This window comes from Anticarsia gemmatalis, chromosome 28 (assembly GCF_050436995.1).
Source record: "Anticarsia gemmatalis isolate Benzon Research Colony breed Stoneville strain chromosome 28, ilAntGemm2 primary, whole genome shotgun sequence".
Lineage (NCBI taxonomy): Eukaryota > Metazoa > Arthropoda > Insecta > Lepidoptera > Erebidae > Anticarsia > Anticarsia gemmatalis.
Genome location: NC_134772.1, coordinates 5358565 through 5376115, shown reverse-complemented (window position 1 = coordinate 5376115; position 17551 = coordinate 5358565). Strand labels below are relative to the sequence as shown.

The 17551-nt window shown below is 34.4% G+C and overlaps 2 protein-coding genes and 1 long non-coding RNA gene across 3 annotated transcripts in view; 1 reads left to right on the top strand and 2 right to left on the bottom strand.

Moving 5' to 3' along the window:
* Positions 1 to 1243: 1243 nt before the first annotated feature.
* On the top strand, positions 1244 to 3672 carry LOC142984936 (uncharacterized). The gene is made up of 3 exons (XR_012960174.1): positions 1244 to 1474; positions 1560 to 2242; positions 3252 to 3672. It is a non-coding gene; the product is annotated as an uncharacterized LOC142984936 (long non-coding RNA).
* Positions 3673 to 4474: 802 nt separating this feature from the next.
* On the bottom strand, positions 4475 to 7162 carry LOC142984923 (uncharacterized). Its single transcript, XM_076132805.1, has 2 exons — positions 6746 to 7162; positions 4475 to 6188 (listed from the first exon to the last, which is right to left on the bottom strand). The coding sequence occupies exons 1-2, from the start codon at positions 6990 to 6992 to the stop codon at positions 4492 to 4494; spliced, it is 1944 nt and encodes a 647-aa protein (XP_075988920.1). The 5' UTR covers positions 6993 to 7162; the 3' UTR covers positions 4475 to 4491.
* A 163-nt stretch (positions 7163 to 7325) lies between these two features.
* Positions 7326 to 17551, bottom strand: part of LOC142984927 (fatty acyl-CoA reductase wat-like) — a 48992-nt gene continuing 38766 nt past the window's right edge. The window contains exons 5-11 of the mRNA XM_076132807.1: positions 15124 to 15278; positions 13278 to 13394; positions 11750 to 11859; positions 11025 to 11086; positions 10259 to 10478; positions 9597 to 9777; positions 7326 to 8910 (exon numbers count right to left, since the gene is read on the bottom strand). Of these exons, the coding sequence (XP_075988922.1) occupies positions 8559 to 8910; positions 9597 to 9777; positions 10259 to 10478; positions 11025 to 11086; positions 11750 to 11859; positions 13278 to 13394; positions 15124 to 15278 (1197 nt within the window). The 3' untranslated portion in view covers positions 7326 to 8558. The remainder of the gene's footprint in view (positions 8911 to 9596; positions 9778 to 10258; positions 10479 to 11024; positions 11087 to 11749; positions 11860 to 13277; positions 13395 to 15123; positions 15279 to 17551) is intronic.

Genomic DNA, 17551 nt, shown 5'->3' with positions numbered 1-17551 from the left:
TTTTTGAACTAAAAGAAAAACTGCTTAAAATACATTTTTGTGTGCTTTTAGAAAGTTTGGGTAAGTTATCAAAATGTAAATAGTTTGTTGATGTATTATTGCATTATTCACGGCCCGCGGTAAAGACTATCGATTTAAATTAATACATTATTAGATTCTATACATTCTAATTATTCTTGAAATGTTTCCAATTGTAGACGGAGGTATGATTTTCAATTTACTAAAATATATTTTTTATTACTCTTGACATAACATATTTTTAACATTCTTTTTTCTTTTTGGCAGATGTGGGTAAAGTACAACTTTCTTATTATTAGTAAATAATATTATATTGACGTGTGTATACTTTATTATTATTTGAAAATTATATTATTATTAATGTGTATAATATATAGCCGACCCGCGCAACTTCGCTTGCGTTACATAAGCGTTAAAAAATTTCCCCGTTTTTGTAACATTTTTCACTGGTACTCTGCTCCTATTGGTAGTAGCGTGATGATATATAGCCTATAACATTCCTCGATAAATGGACTATCTAACACTGAAAGAATTTTTCAAATCGGACCAGTAGGTCCTGAGATTAGCGCGTTCAAACAAACAAACAAACAAACAAACAAACAAACAAAAAAACAAACTCTTCAGCTTTATAATATTAGTATAGATAAGAAATAATGATCCCTTGTTATAACGGTGAAGGAAAACATCGTGATGAAACCTTACATGACTGATAGTTCAATACAGTTCACAGTTTGTTCAAAGAATGTAAAGTCTTCAACCCTAACTTTTCCTCCATCACGCATTTTATGGTAAAATGCGTGTTCGCGTTAATTCCCGTATTCTATTATACATTAAACATGCAACGCGAAAGTTTCAAAGTCATGTTTCTTCCCTCATTCTGGGAGGAGATTCTGGTCTAGCAGTGGGTTGGCAAAAAAAAGTATTACAAAACATTTTTCCAACCATTTTGGCTTACAAACACAAACAGTTTATTTATTCAGATCTGTCCACTAACTATTGATAATTTAGATACGGAAATCTAAATTAACACAAGTTTTCTAAACAAACGATGTTTGATTTTGTATACATTAAGACTAATGAATTTATTTATTTTTTCATATTCAAATGATTCAGGTTACGGTTAGTATTTTTTCAGTAAGCTTTTATTTGAAAAGTTATGTATAATTTCACAACAAAATTATTAATGAAATTAATTTAATTTCAGCGCTTTGTAAGTTGATTTTAAATACGTTTTTATTACCATTACTTTACTAGACTCAGTCACAATAACACAGGTATTATATTCAAATGTAGAAATTTATTTTAATTTTGATTTTTATTTTGTTACAGACATTGGTAAGATTTTATGGTTTTTGGATATTTACGTACTTACTTTAGTTATTTTGAAACAAATTTTCAGCATTTCCTTTTGTTTTACGATTTTAATTTGTAATATTATTTATTTTAGCCGCCAACGGTACGTTTATTTCATAATTTAAATGTTTAAATCTGGTATCTTGTGAATGATTTATAATTAAAAATTTTATCTTTATTGTTTTCAGAAAGTAAGTAAACCTTTTTTATGATTAATATTATTATAACTATTAAAATATACTTATTATGACCATATTTTGACGAATTTTCTTAAACAATTTGTTTTTGTTTTCGCAGTATAACGTGAGTATTTTTAACAAAGTTAAAAAACGAAACATTAAAGAACTAATTATAATTTAAAATACTTTGTGTCTTATCACAATCCTATTCGTAATAAAATGTCGGTCGAAGTAGGGTACAAGAATATGCTTATATCCCTTGCTGACTACTCAATATTTGACGAAATTTCATTTTCAAAGACCATAGCAGGCCCTCATAATTATATAATACTAGCTTTTACCCAAGACTTCGTCCGGCACCTGAATTTTCCCATGGGAATGCGTCATTTTCCCCGGGTAAAAAGTAGCCTATGTCCTTTCTCGGGTATCAAAATATCTCCATACCAAATTTCATGCAAATTGGTTCAGTAGTTTAGGCGTGATTGAGTAGCAGGTAGACAGACAGACAGAGTTACTTTCGCATTTATAATATTAGTATGGATGAACAAACATCTGCCTAACACCTTGGATATCCCATAGTGTAAAACTTAGGTTAATGTTATATACTTGTATTACAGTGCATGTGTTTAACAAGAGGTCCACTACCGAAATTCAAGTTGATTGGAAACTTACACTTCAAATACGTTAGAACGGTACATAAAATGAATATTTATTTAATTACCTCATTAATTAATTTATCGTACGGTTAGTGGTCAACGTATAGTCAAAGTGGTTCAAGCCTTTGACATGGCTTAACGACTGTTGATAATTGACAACAAATGTGCCCAACTTTCAAAGAAGTCTAGCAACTATGATTGTTACAACTCCGTGGCGCAGTGGTTTAGGTCGCCACGCCGATACCATTGCGTCGGGAGGTCGTGGGTTCGATTCCCACACGGAGCAATTTTGTGCGATCCAAAAATAATTGTTTCGGGTCTAGGTGTGCTTTGTGTCCGTTGTTTATATGTTTGTAAAAGTCTCCGCGACACAAGAGCAATTCTTAGTGCGGGAGTTGTCTTTTTAAAAAAGAAAAAAAGAAATCTAAGTCCGACTTTTTTACGTGTTCTCCGAAGCACGTTAAATTGGGACTTTTTACTAAAGATCTTGGGCAGTCATAAGCAGTAGTCAGAAACTTAAAAGCCTGACAACCAGTCTTACCAAGGGCTATCCTATAACCCAGGTAACTGGGTTGTGGAGGTCAGGTAGGCAGTCGCTCCATGTAAAACACTAGTATTCGACTGCATCCGGTGAGACTGGAAACCGACTCCAACATATGTATTTGAAAGAAAGGCTAGGCTGATTATAATCTTTATTGCTCATATTTTTAAAGCATAAATTTAATCTTGCTCCACAAAACCGTTCACACAGTTTGTCTATGGGAACTTATATAATTACCTAGCTATTACCCGCGACTTCGTCCGCCACCTGAATTTCCCCATAGGAATAGATACTTTTCCCGGGGTAAAAAGTAACCTATGTCCTTTCTCGGGTAACAAAATATCTCCATACCAAATTTCATGCAAATTGGTTCAGTAGTTGACTTGATTGAGTAACAGACAGACAGACAGACAGAGTTACTTTCGCATTTATAATATTAAGTATGGATATCTACATAATTATTTCCCATTTATACACATAAATGTATGTATTCCGTTATTCCAGGTCCCTGAACACAAAACAACGATATCCGACCACGAGACAACAGTCTGTCCGCCATGTTACTGTCATAACTGCATCGTCAGTACTGATGGAGGAATCATTGAAGAGGGAGGCACCACGCCGAAGAGGAATGGCATGTGTAAAAAGTAGAGGGGATAGGGGGAGTGATGGGGTTGTTTAGAGGTCTAGGGGGTCAATTAAGGATTTTAAACTGTCGCGACTTGTACACATAATATTATAATGTAACGGGTCTTAATCGCGATTGAATCAGCTCGTGACCACGGTCGTTGTAATGCGATCGAAACGTCGGGTGAACATATAAGGTATTCTAACCTTTAATTTTCAATCGCGATTAAGACCCGTTACATTATAATATTATGTCTAGGGGGTTCTTTGAGGCATCGTTGGGAGGGGGTCTTTAAGATTGTTACTGATTTCAAGATATTAGTTTCTTAATTTGATGTTTATAGAGTAGTAAATTTTAAATAGTTCGTTAAAGGATAATAGAAAAAAGTCCAACGTTGATCTTTCAGTAGTATTTGTATAAGTTAAAGAATTTGAGGGTCAAATGCATTAAAATAAGATTGATTGATTGATTGTCCTGAGATTTTAAAATTTATTGTTGTAAATTTTTGTCTACGTAAAAAAATATTGTTTGTTCTTTTCATAACACTACATCCTTTTCTAAATGTATGTTAATTGTTTGACTGTCAAAAGGACCCCTGCTTGCATGACTGCAGACATTGTTAAATAGTAGAATTATAATATTAAATGATAATACTGTAATTTTTCTTTTATTGTAACATGGGACTACATTGTGAATAGTGTATTTTATACACCTCTGCCTACACTTTCGGGTAAAACAGGCGTGTTATTATGTATGTAATTTAATCTTCTGCTTATCGTATGGTTAGTAGTCAACCTAGTGTCAAAGTTGTTCAAGCCGCTCAAAGGCCTTTGACGTGGATTAACGACTGTTATCTTGATTGACAACAACCGGGACCAACATTTTACGTGTCCTCCGAAGCACGGAGACGCCCGGTTCTAATACCACTATGCGTTCACCCATCTATGGAATGACTGCGCCAAGGTGTGTTTAATCCACAGATCATTTACCGACCGGTGAGCGCAACTGGCTATGGGGGCCTGTAATTTAATAGAAGCCGACTATGAAGTGCTAGATACAGCTAAGTAAAACACATCAAATAAAAGTTAAAAACATTTATATAAAAATACAACTAAACTATAACGAACTAGTGGATTCTTTAATTCTTTTAAGGTCTTTCCCCCCATCGGTCTCGTTACTCGAAGAGAAAACAGAAGCTCTTGAAATATGCAGTAACTCTAAGTCTAATTCTGCTTTAGATTTCTTTACACCGGGATCGGAAGCTGGCCCTTTAGTCTTTTTAGAAAGCAAAGAAATTACATTCTTCACAATATTATTTTTCGAAGTTTTCGATGACTGAGATGATGCTGAACTTTTAGCACTCGATATACTGGTAAATGAGTATTTTGAAGCATTATCTCCGATGAAAATTACTCCCCGTTCAGACAAGAAGTCGTCCATTGAATCGTTTGAGAAGTATACCTGAGCCCCTTTCTCAATAGAATTGGTCTTACGTTTCTCTTGGTTGAAAACTTCAAACGTTTTACCCTGAGAAGGTTTTTTCAAACTCGCCTTGTTGGAAAAACAATCGTAATTGTAGCTATGACAGCAAATTTCTTTTTCAGAGAAATCGCTGAAGACCTCTCCTGTATTTTTCGTTTCTTTTATAATCCCACTTTTGTTTGGTTTCGACTTTCTTTCCATATGTTCTTCTTGAAAGTTCACTTTCGTTTCAGTAGGCTTTTTAATTTCAGTCACTTCCTTCTGTAAAATATCTTCGCTAGTAATTTCAGGTATTGCTTCGGACCTGGGAACTCTTTGCCAATCTCTTCGTGTCAAACATTTGGACAAAATATCGTCAGACATGCTCAATTTTATATTATTTTTTCTCTCTTTCTGACACGCTTTGTAACAACGAATTTTCTTATCTATATAGTTGGAAGATTCGCTCATATACTGGTATTCTGTAGTCTCAGTATCCATATTACTTGTGCCAATTAAAGGAGTGGTCACGGACGCATCTTGCCGGTAGTTAAAAAACTTATTGACGACAGTTTTTTTCTTCTTACACATGCAGTTTTTCGACATACAATACACCATTGTACATATCAAACAGCATTGTAAAAATATGACCAATCCAAGAATAGTAACTGTCGTTTTATTCGAACATAAATAAACAAGAAATAAATTGAATCTGTCCCGTCCAGTTTTCGCTTTTAATTTCGATTCTATCTTAGCATTGGACCTGGATTTTCCTTTATCAATTTCTTTAGCGATAATTGTTGCTTTGGAAACATTTTTCTCTCTACTTTTCAGTTTAGCAGTATTATTTCTTCCTTTACTATTGTCTACATTGCAATTAACTACAACAGGCTCTTCTGGGCTTGGCGTTCTGCCAGCATTTATAAGCAAAACATCTTTGACAAACCTATTTCTGCTGTTGGCCAATTCTGTGATGAATTTAATATCATCTTTCGTGATAGACGGTTGAAGAATGCATTTATTTGAAACAGGATTGTACGCTCTCAACCTCGTTCTAGAAATACACGAAGGGACGTTCTCGCATTGTCGTTTAGTTTCGCTAAAATACGACCTTTTGCCATTGTAATAGATGTCACAATCGACTGGCTTGCATTGGTTGAAAGGATCTTCATCTATGTGGTCGCAACGAAATCTAGGGTTTCGAAGCCGTGTGTTAAAATTGATTTTTATAGTGTCTCTTACTATGTTTTTTGGTCTGGCTACCGGTCTAGAGTCTATATAGACAGTGCAGTATCCTTTTCGGTCGTAGAAATCTATTAGTGGCGCTACCATTTTTAAGGTTTTTGTTGAACCTAGAAGAGGTATAAATAATTAATTTTGGTGAAACTAGGAAAAGACGAAAAACGCAAAACAGCATACACGGAAAACTTCAGCGAAGGAAAACATCGTGATAAAATCTTGCTTTCCTGGAGACTAGAATATTTCTTGAAGAGAGGATCAAAATCCTTTCCTAATAATAGCAGAGAATATGCCTATGTCATAACATCTACCTGCATGTCAAATTTCAGCTTGATCCGTCCAGTGGTTTGGGCTGTGCGTTGATAGATTTCTATGTCAGTCAGTCACCATTGAGCGATAAACTTACCCTCTTATTCATAAACACACTATAAACCTATTTTAGGTAAAAAACGACTGTACTATGTTTTCTCTTTTTCATTTCGCTAAGGAGTGAAAGAAAAAAAACACTTTTTAAGCCTTTCATAACTTCATATATTTTTATGAATAAGAGGGCAAGTACTACGACGCGTAGTGCGCTTCCCGTGTTTTGTATATTTTAATACTTGCTTCTTTTATTTATTTGTATACCTATAGTTAGTTTATTTTTGCTGTATAAGAGGGATAAAATTACCTGCATCAATAACATCAGTTGCTCCACCAACCATCTCTACGATATCGCATTTGCTGTCACCATTCTCCAAGCAACACTCATCAGGATAAACCTCCACAGAAAGACCTTCTCTTCCACTATTCCTCATCTCCGTATAAAACTTCAGGCCGATCGACGAAGGCACCAGTTCCTCAAGACCTGCTTTTATGACTAAATCCTTACATAGAACAGCTACCACTATGTTAAATAGTATAAAAAATGTGTACATAATCTGAACTCGTGTACTGTCATTATTTTTGACAATATATTAATGAGAGAGAGGTTTTGACGTTGATTTGACAGTTGACCATAGAGTAAGATTGTAACTATGAAGGTGTGTGTTTCTCTTATAAAACCTTGAACAAAGACAAATTATATCCTACTTATATTCGTCTTACTTCGTCCGCGTGGAAACCTTTTCCGTGTTAATCTCGAACCCACGGGAACTGCGGAATAAAAAGTGTTATTCTGGGTCTTCAGCTACCTACATACCAAATTTCATCGTTATCGGTTCAGTAGTATTTGCGGGAAAGAGTGTATCAATTAAAATATTTAATTATTTAAATTATTTATTTCTTAAAATCAAAATGGCATTTATTTTACATTACCGTTACACACTTAAATTATATGAGCAATAATATTTATCACAATAATTACAACTATTACACGTAAGTTTTGGACGGACGGGAATCGAACCTACGACCAGAAGCTCAAACTCGAATTTTCAAAATATCTGTTAAAATAGCACCTTTAGTAAAAAAGAGCTTCAATGACTTTACATTTGTGTGTCTTTTAACCGACTCCAAAAAAGAGGAAGTTTTCAATTTGTCATTTTTTTTTGTTTCAGTCAATAAATTTTAATTACTTATTTCTTTTTCTTCATTAGAAAGTTGTTCCTTTTTTATATAATCATATTTAAATTTGATGCAAATCTGACGAGATTTTGAGATATCCTTAAAAAAATCATGATTTTTCGTAATATATTATTCTTTGAAGTCGATTTCTTAATAAAAGATTGTAGTTTTATTAATACTTATTTATAAAATGTTGTAAATATACTTAAAAATAACTAATTTCCAATATATACAATTAAAACTATTTATCTAGCTTTCTAGTTCCAAAACCTAAGTTTTATATTACAATTATTTTGTGATTTTATTCATTGTACTTTAAAAAACAATAAAAAGTCAAGTGCGAGCTGCACTCAGACACAAAGGGTTCTGTAGCCTTATTTATAATAGTTGACCTGCACAACTTCGCTTGCGGCACATAAGAGAGAATGGGTCATTAATTTATCAAAAAATAACTAGTACCCTGGTTCACTCTTTCTGCATATGTATTGGTTAACTTAACCAATAGATTTGCAAGAGATTTAAAGTCGAGATTGTATATTTTGTCGACAATTTATCTATAAGATAGTCTATCTGGTAGATTTCAATAACAAAATCACAAAATTTTAACATCACCCAATAGTAAAGATGGTCCGTATTACAATAACTAGTTATCCTGTCATTGTTTTATAAATTTTGACCTCAAATTAGGCACATTGCACGAAGCAATGTGAAATTTAACATAATTTATGTTTATAAAGAGAATAATTACGTAAAGATAAATTAAAACAAGTTGCTTATAGAGACATTTTTGCAAAAATCATCAGCATTGATAGCATGCTTTTGAAAAGGAAAACATTATTTACCACATAATGTGAGATAATGACAATACAAAGAATGTAATAACTAAAAAACTAGTTATTAAAACCGTTATAACCATCTTTACAACAAATTAAACAACTAAATTAAAATCCTATAATACTAAAAAAAATACCGTATAATAATCTCAAAAAGAGTAATCCTAAAATGACGCAAAATGTGTAGTGGAGAATCCTTAGCCTGTTGAGTTTCTTCAGACCTTGAGGGACTGTTTCCACTGGGTCTTTTAGAAGGTAGACCCTCACTCCTCGAATATAACTGTAGAAATAGTCGCTCCAGTCCATGGCTTCCAGATTGAAGTCGAATAAGTGCTTGTCCGCATCGCAAAGCTCCTTGAAAAGTTTCTGAGTGTTATCGTTGCAAAATTTCCACTCTCTTGTCGCGAAATAAGCCATCACTTCGGAGAATTTTGTTATTTTTGTGTACGCTTTTCTTAGTCTGGAAATAAAATGTTTATATATTAAGTTATTGTATGGTTAGTGGTGAATTTAGTGTCAAAATTGTTCAAGCCAAAGACCTTTGACTTAATTTAACGTGTGTTGTGCTAATAATCAAGTGCATTTTAAGCATGGAAATGTTATAGACAACTATCGTGCGGTGAAGTACTCTCAGCTCAAATATAGCTAAGTAGCCATCTATCTACAGAATGTCTTGAATAGTATATAAAGTAGAAATTCTAGGCTAACTTTTACAGGTTGAAAAATGTAATTTTTCTAACTCGGTAATATGACTTTAAGATAATGACTGACTTTCTATATGCTTATCTCAGGAACTAGTGGTTTGATTTTGATTTTTTTTTTGCTAATAGGAAGTAACGTTATTTCCAAGTGTTACAATATTGATCCATCATCATTATTGATGATGTTTCAGAATTTAAATCGACGTAGTTTAAAATAAGCTGCTCTATACCTAAATGTGTTTATCAGTTTTTGACTAAAAACAGCTGAACCGATTCAGATAAAATTTGAGAAGGATTTAATCTCAGTTTAAAATACATAGGCTACTTCTCCGTTATTATTTTATGCACGATCTAGTTATAAAGAGACCAAAGACGGTTCTAGGGGAATGACATAAGGATACTTTTAAAAGGTTAACTGAAAATAGAGTCCCAAAAGTCTACTCACATAGGTTTCTTTCCAATAATAATAGCGATTCCATCGATGATGTAAGCCGGGATCCAGTGTAAGAAAAAGCAGTAGATATTGTAGATAAACTTGGACGAAGTCAGGTGGAACAGGTAGTAGTATATCGCTTGTACTGTTGGCACTTGGAAGCCGTATACTTCGTTGTAGTTCATGAATTTTTCTGTGAAAGAAAAAATAGTTTGATAAGTATTTTGTAAATGCAAAAGTTTGTGGGTATGTTTGTAACAAAGACACGTAGAAACGACTAAACAGATTTTGACTAAGTTTGGTACAAAGATAACATAGGATACTTTTTACCCTCGGAAATATACGCAGATGAATCGGGAAATTGGTACAAAACTTATATATTACTGTTTTTGTAGAGTGTGTTTTATTTCCGATAAATAACTTTGAAAATTCTTAAGTAAGTATGTTGTTTACGTTTCGATCCTTCGACAACTTGATCAAATGTACAGTCAGTATGAAAAATGTATATATGTTACTGTAAAAGCCCGAACTGTGGCAAATCCTAAGATTTTCCGGTAAAACCTAAGATTTACCATTCATTGAAAAATATTTAAAAGTTGCTCTAGAAAAAGTAGTCGCTTTAAAGGCATTTAAATTCAACTACTACATAATGAAAAAAATCATAGCCAACTCACCCCAAGTCAGTGGATTCTGTTCCGAAGACACGTAATTATACACCGGCGGTGGCAGATCCGGAGGGGGGGCGTCCTCATGATTAGCTGGATATTCCTTGGCGGTCTTCCACGCGGCCGCTATGCAGGCATTCACCACCATGTCGCCGGGGACCAGGTCGGCGACGGCCTTGGGGTTGCAGTTCAGCACGTGGAGGAGACCTACTGCCGCTCCTACTACCACCTGGAAGATGAGAAATTGTTTGTATGCTTGTTGAAGTTAAGAGATAAGATCTAAATGTTGAATTATTAATTTGTTTATGTTTTGTTTCGTTTTCGCTTTTTGTTTTATAAAGACAACTCCCGCACTAAGAATTGCTCTTGTGTCGCAGGGACTTCTACAAACATACATAATTGTTCCGAGTGGGAATCGAACCCATGACCTCCCGACGCAATGGTTTCTGCAGGCAGTCGTTTATGTCAAATAATGCAGTGCTTGTGCCTGTCATGACGAGGGGTCTATCCTATTCACATTATTTTTTACTAAAGCATGGTAGCCATTATTGTCAAGAAAATGTTTCTCCGGCCTTAAGCATAAAGAAGCTTTTTTATTACAGCAGTTTATCATTGAAATTTCTACTTAATTGCTATAAACATTAGGTACCTATATTGCTCTTTGTTACAATCTTTAACCATGCCGATAAATACACTACAGAGTCTGGCACTGGGTATAGAAGGCAGAAAAGAATCTATATTATGAGAAGGACTTCAAGGTTAAAAATATACTTACACCAGTGGGTCCGTAAACATTGTCAATCCATCCAGCCACAGGCTCCTTGGCTGTTCCAATCACTGTATACACACAATTAAACACATAAGTAAGTTTAACCTATTACTGTCCCACTGCTGGACAAGGGTTTATAAAGAGTTAAACTAAAAGTTGACCTGCTAGATTTTTTCTGTTATACCCAAGGAGAGGATGAAATATACCCGCTTTTCGCCATTTGAATCATTTCCCATGAAATAGGGGCCGAGCCTAATGGCTGAGAATATTGCAATAAAAAACAATAACTCGGTAAGCATTTTGTCCAATCCTTCATCATCGTGATAACCATTAGCTAGGAATTGTATTGCGGAGGCCACAGATTACAATACATTATTCATTACATTTTAATTATTCATAAAGACTGAATCTTTATGAACTAAGATTACAGTTCAGCTTTCAGTAGGAGTTAAACTAATAAAATCAGTCATCAATGAAACATTTTAGTAATTTACCTAGAATATTAGTCAAGAATGAAAATTATACTACTTAATTGACCTGCGCGATTTTTCTTGCGTGTAAAATGTTTCTATTTACCTACTAGTATATTACTTCTTTTCTTAAAAAAATATGTTTTCATTTACTATTTTCTTTATGTGTTTCCTCATTAAATATCGCCATTTCGCGCGAATAGGTCAAAATATCGATTATACTCTTGAAAAGAGATTTCAGGCTTTCAGGCAATGACTTACCAATTGAAGGTCTGAAGAGAGCCACAGGTAGACCTTGGGAGTACGTTTGTACGATGTCTTCAGCTGCTGCCTTCGTGTACGCGTATGTGTTGGGAAAGTCACCCAGTAAACTGTGAAAGAAAAGAAAATGCTTTGATTCATTGAGAATATTGTATGAAAGAACTCTTGCAAAAGCTTGTATTTTTGGATGGATGTTGTTGCTCAATCACGTCAAAACTACTGAACGGAATTTCATAAAATTTCGTACTCAGATAGTTTATAACTTTGAAAATATTTACATGCGGGCGAAGTCGCAGAAAAGCTATATGTAGTATATTTTATACTAGATGCTGGCTATTTTTTAACTCGTTGCTGTCCCACTGATGGGCAAGGGTTTCCTCCCGAACGAGAGGCCTTGAGTCCACCACACTGGCCAAGTTTGGGTTGGGGACTTTGCATATCCTCAAGAAATGTGTACATTTTTTAGGTATGCTAGGCTTCATCATGATGACTTCTTTCACCGTAATAATAAGTGATCATTGTTTCTAATACACACATAACTTACAAAATTATTTAGATATTGCTGTATTATGTACCAGTATAATTGTAAAACAAGGTTCGAATACCTTGGATTCTTGTAAAAGGTTCTTGAGCGTTTTGAAAGGAAATAATTCCACGTCTAAAATAATATAACCGGTAATATTACATAAAGCCTTTATTAGAATAGACAAGTGGTTTTAGTTTACTCTATAAATTATAATGTTTGATTCCAAAGGTAAACGATTAAAAGTATTACAAATATTTGTTATGTAAATAAAATCGTATGTTTTAGATTTGATTACTAGTGTTATGTAATCGAGTATGTATTCTGAGAGGAATATCCCCGGTTTCTGAGTACATTTAGCGGTAGTTTATCTATTCAATAGCGTTTTTTATATGAGTTTTAAATTAATAACGCTATTGAATAGATAAACTACCGCTAAATGTACCTCAGAAACCAGGGGTATATTAAGGTACTCGGAAAGATTTTATAGTCTCGACTGTACAATACACAGATATACGTTCTTTCAATCCATCATTATTTTAAACTGTATTATGTTTTATTAACTCAAAATTTCTTTATAATTTCAATGTTCGATAACTATCAACAATCGTGGGTCACATATTATACAGAAATATTTTCAGCGCACTTCAGTGTCGCTTTGTCGAGGTAACCTTTGACCCAAGTTTAAATCTTTCTGATTTCAGAGCTGTATATGAGATTAGAACTGTATACATAACTAGCTGACTCGCGCAACTTCGCTTGCGTCACATAAGGGAGAATGGGTCATAAATTTCCCCGTTTTTGTAACATTTTTTACTGGTACTCTGCTCCTATTGGTCGTAGCATGATAATATGTAGCCTATAGGCTTCCTCAATAAATGGGCTATCTAACACTGAAATATTTTTTCAAATCGAACCCGCAGTTCCTGAGATTTGCGGGTTCAAACAAACAAACAAACAAGCAAACTCTTCAGCTTTATAATATCAGTATAGATATCTACTCACCCAGGAGTAATATTGTTAATGATCTTATCGTCCATGGTCTCCACCAGGTCGATCAGCTTATCTCCAGGCAGGGGACTGTCGTAGAACTTCTCCTCAATCACACGCTGTGGACAGTTGCTGAAAAGAGAGAGAAAAGCATGAGAAAGAGAAATAAACATGCTAAAATCCTTGCAAAAAATATTTATACAATAAGTACAGTTTCATGGTGGCTAGATTTATTGAAACTTGCGAACTGAACATGAATTTAGGAGAGGCTTTATAGCGTTGCGCGCATATTTTTATAACTATGGCTCTTAAGACACTCAGAGAAGGTGAAAGGATCGAATCTCTTTATACGCTTTCGGAGAAACAAAAGTCTGTGATCATATACAATTAATGCCATCAAAAACATTCTGTAAAAACCTCAAGTCTCGCCGTAAAAAGTTGTGAGATCTATACAATACCAAGTCGATTAATCTATTTAGTCTCTACTTAAAGGACCTTCTGTCTTAAATTATTACGTATGTCATTATCATGCCAATTTAAAAAAAAATACCTTTAAAACAAATAGACCGACCTGGCCATCGCATGATTTGATTATTAGTATGTATCACACTACACAGCACGACAAGAAGTTAATGCTCCTGAAATGTTAATGGCGAATTTGTGTTTTCTTGCGATGACCAAGTCGATCTATTTGTTTTAAAGGTATTTTTTTTAAAATTTGCATGATAATAACATACGTAATAACTTAAGACAGAAGGTCCTTTAAGTAGAGACTAAATAGATTAATCGACTTGGTATTGTATAGATCTCACAACTTTTTACGGCGAGACTTGAGGTTTTTACAGAATGTTTTTGATGGCATCTCACTTCTTTTTGTAGAGCGAGCATAAGTCCAATTCGTATGGAAAGACGTTTTTTTTTTCATAATTCAACATATTTTCCTATGGGAATGTTGTTCAGTTTCATGGTCTAAATACCCTTACCCACCCTATACCCCCTCCCGTTATGCTTCATATAGTAGGTACCTATTTACACCTATTTATTTTATTTTCTACAGTAATAATAATTCATTAACTGCAAATGTAACCTTGTAATCTTATACATTTATATGGGATTACAAAGTTATTGTTGCAGTTGGTGTATTTAGAAAACTGGACCGAAATTAAAAAATATTACATTTTTCCCATGATTAAGACACTAAACCCTATTTGTATTCTAAATTTTAAGCTTCTAAGTCTGCTAGAAGTACCTTAGACTTTTGATGATCGGTGAGTCAGTGAGTCAGTGAATCAGTGAGTGACAAAATTCAAAATTTTAACAAGTTGTCATTCGTAAACTACTGGTTCAAATTGACTGAAATTTTAAATATACCGTGTTTATACAATGACTGATTAGTTGCTGAAAATCCAGGCTTCTTGTTTTATCCACAACGAAATTATAGGGGTGTCAAAAATAGCCCGAATTGCTTCGAGAAAAGGATGTTACGGCCGTGCCGCTTTTTTTTTGCTCGACTTGCGGGGGCACTTCCGTGCCCCCAGAACAGTACTTTTTTCTGACTAGGCTTCTTATCTAAAGACTTTTGAGTCACAGTAAACTATCACTACATGTCAATTCAGTTTAAATTTTGAAATTAAATAAAAAATTAGAGAGCTGTCAATGCCCACAATTTCTTTGGTCTCTACCTACCCCCATAGAAACAAGGCGTGATTTTATGTGTGTAAGTCTACATAGAATAATTTCGTAGAGCCTTTTCTTGCTTTACAGGATAAAATAAAATATAAAATCACGCCCCTTTCCATAGAAGTGGGCAGAGACCAAAGAACAAATATTAATGCATAAACCGTCTTCTTAATGTCTTTACCTGTAAGCAGTAGAAATATGCACAAATGCCTTCAGTTTCCCACAGCCTCTAGCTAGCTTGAACATCTCCCTGGTGCCTCTCACGTTGATCTCAACTGCTGTCTTCAGAGGCTCGTCGAACCTCACCGTGGCTGCTCCATGGAAGATCACCTCTACCTGGAGAAATAAAGTTAAGATTAAATACTGAAGAAAAAGGAGTAAAGAAAATGGCCGTTGAATGCGACCGATTCCAAAGTAGGGGAGACCTTTTCCCAGCAATGGTGAAAACAAAAGGAGTTTGGGTCGTAGCAAGTGGTCTTTTGGTGTCTGTCTCACATCATGGGGAAAATTCCTTTAAGAAAATTAAGATATCTTTAATATTTAAAGTAGTTTCCCTCCATAGAATATGATATGGACTAAATTCTGTTCTACTTCTGGGCTAAGGTCTCTTTTAGGAATGATGCAGAGGTAGGACCTTGTGGCTTGAAAAGTGCGAATTGGGGACTTTGCATTCATTCAAGAACTGTGTTAAACAATTCTCATGTATTTGACGTTTTATCACGATCGTTTCCTCCATCGTTAGAGCAAGTGATCATTCTTTTTAATACACATATAACACACTAAAAAAAGGCATTCCTTGGACATCGGGGTGGTACCCTCACCCACTTGCGTGTAATACTTAAACCACCCGAATATCATTACTTAGTAATAAATATAACATTTCAAAATTCAAAAGTTTGTGACGATGGATGTTTGTTACTCTTTCACAAAAAAACTACTTAATACACTTTGATTAAATTATGCACAAGTTTAGTTTACAACCATTATTCACACATAGGATATTTACCGCGGGAAATCTTTCCGGTACAAGCTAGTATATAAATAATTTCGAATTTTCAAAACCCTGTTTCCACTCCATACATATTTCTGCCTACACTTAAACCCAAACATCCGAGTTGACTAAGTTCAAGTACCACAAGTAATATTGACTTACGTGTACTCAAATATTAGCATAAGTAGATACTTGTATTAACATGTTTGTCTTTAACTATAGGTAGAGTTACTTTGTATGTCTGTCTGTTTTTTATTCGAAGCATTTGACTGTAAGTGTTTTAAGATCATTATATACATACATAGAAAAATACACAAAATAACGCCTTTTTCAGATAGGGGTAGGTAGAGACTAAAGAACGCCACTTGGTACGATCCATACTAGTGCACAATAAAATTGAAACTTAAAGACAACTCCCACACTAAGAATTGCTCTTGTGTCGCGGGGACTTTTACAAACATACAAACGACGAACACAAAGTACAATCAGACCCGAAATAATTATTTGTGGATCGCACCAGTTTTCTCGAAACGGACAAAAAACAAAAAATACAATATTCTGACTGTTTCAAATACTTTGTAAAAAGTTTACGAAATAAAGAATACTTTTAATTGGAATTTGAATTTGCACAAATAATTGTTCTGTGTGGGAATCGAACCCACGATCTCTTGACGCATTGGTAGCGGCGAGGCGATCTGAACCACTGCGCTACCGAGGCAGTCAAAATAAATATTTTTAAATAACAATGGTATTAAGTTTCTAAAAAACATTACACATTTTACATTGCGGGTGTTGCCTTTCTATCTATATAATAATATATAAAAATGAATTGCTGTTTGTTAGTCGCGCTAAAACTCGAGAACGTCTGGACCGATTTGGCTAATTTTGAATTATTTGTGGAAGTCCAGAAAAGGTGTAAAAGGTGAATAAATTTGAAAATGCGCGGTATTCAATAAAAACAAGAAAGGCTAAGCGGAGCTGTGTGGGTCAGCTAGTTTGTACATAAAATCCTGAAAATTTTCCTCGGCGCAGACAACAAACCCGAGACCTCCCACTCAGGAACACTTAACTCTAAAGGCTCATCTTTAAAACATATCTTTAAGTGCTTACTTATAATAAGTCAAGCGAATACACGGGAGAAAGCTTGTTTTAACACAAGGACATTTACCTAAAGATGACTTTTTAAGAGGTAGTTTGACATGATGTCATGTATATAAGTTTGTTATTTTTGACGTAAAATTGGTGTTTTTTTGGTGAGTGATGGAAAATACCATTCATATTAATCCTAAATTACATTCAAGTATCTTGTAGGTATTGATATTATAAATAAGAAAGTCTATCTGTTACGCTTTTACTGCTAAATTGTTAAGCCTAATTTGATGTTTAACTTTGAATGGGATGAAGATAAAAATCAATCCATACAGACATAATATCACGCCTGTTATACCCGAAGGTGTTGGCAGAGGTATATGAAATACACCCATGTTTCGCCATTAACAATGTTAGTCCCATGTAAATAGGAGGCAGGCCTGTTTCTATATACCGGGCACGTTGTTAAACTCCGGACTATTATTGGGACCTATTCCAGTACAGTTTAGAAATTATAGATCGCACTTTT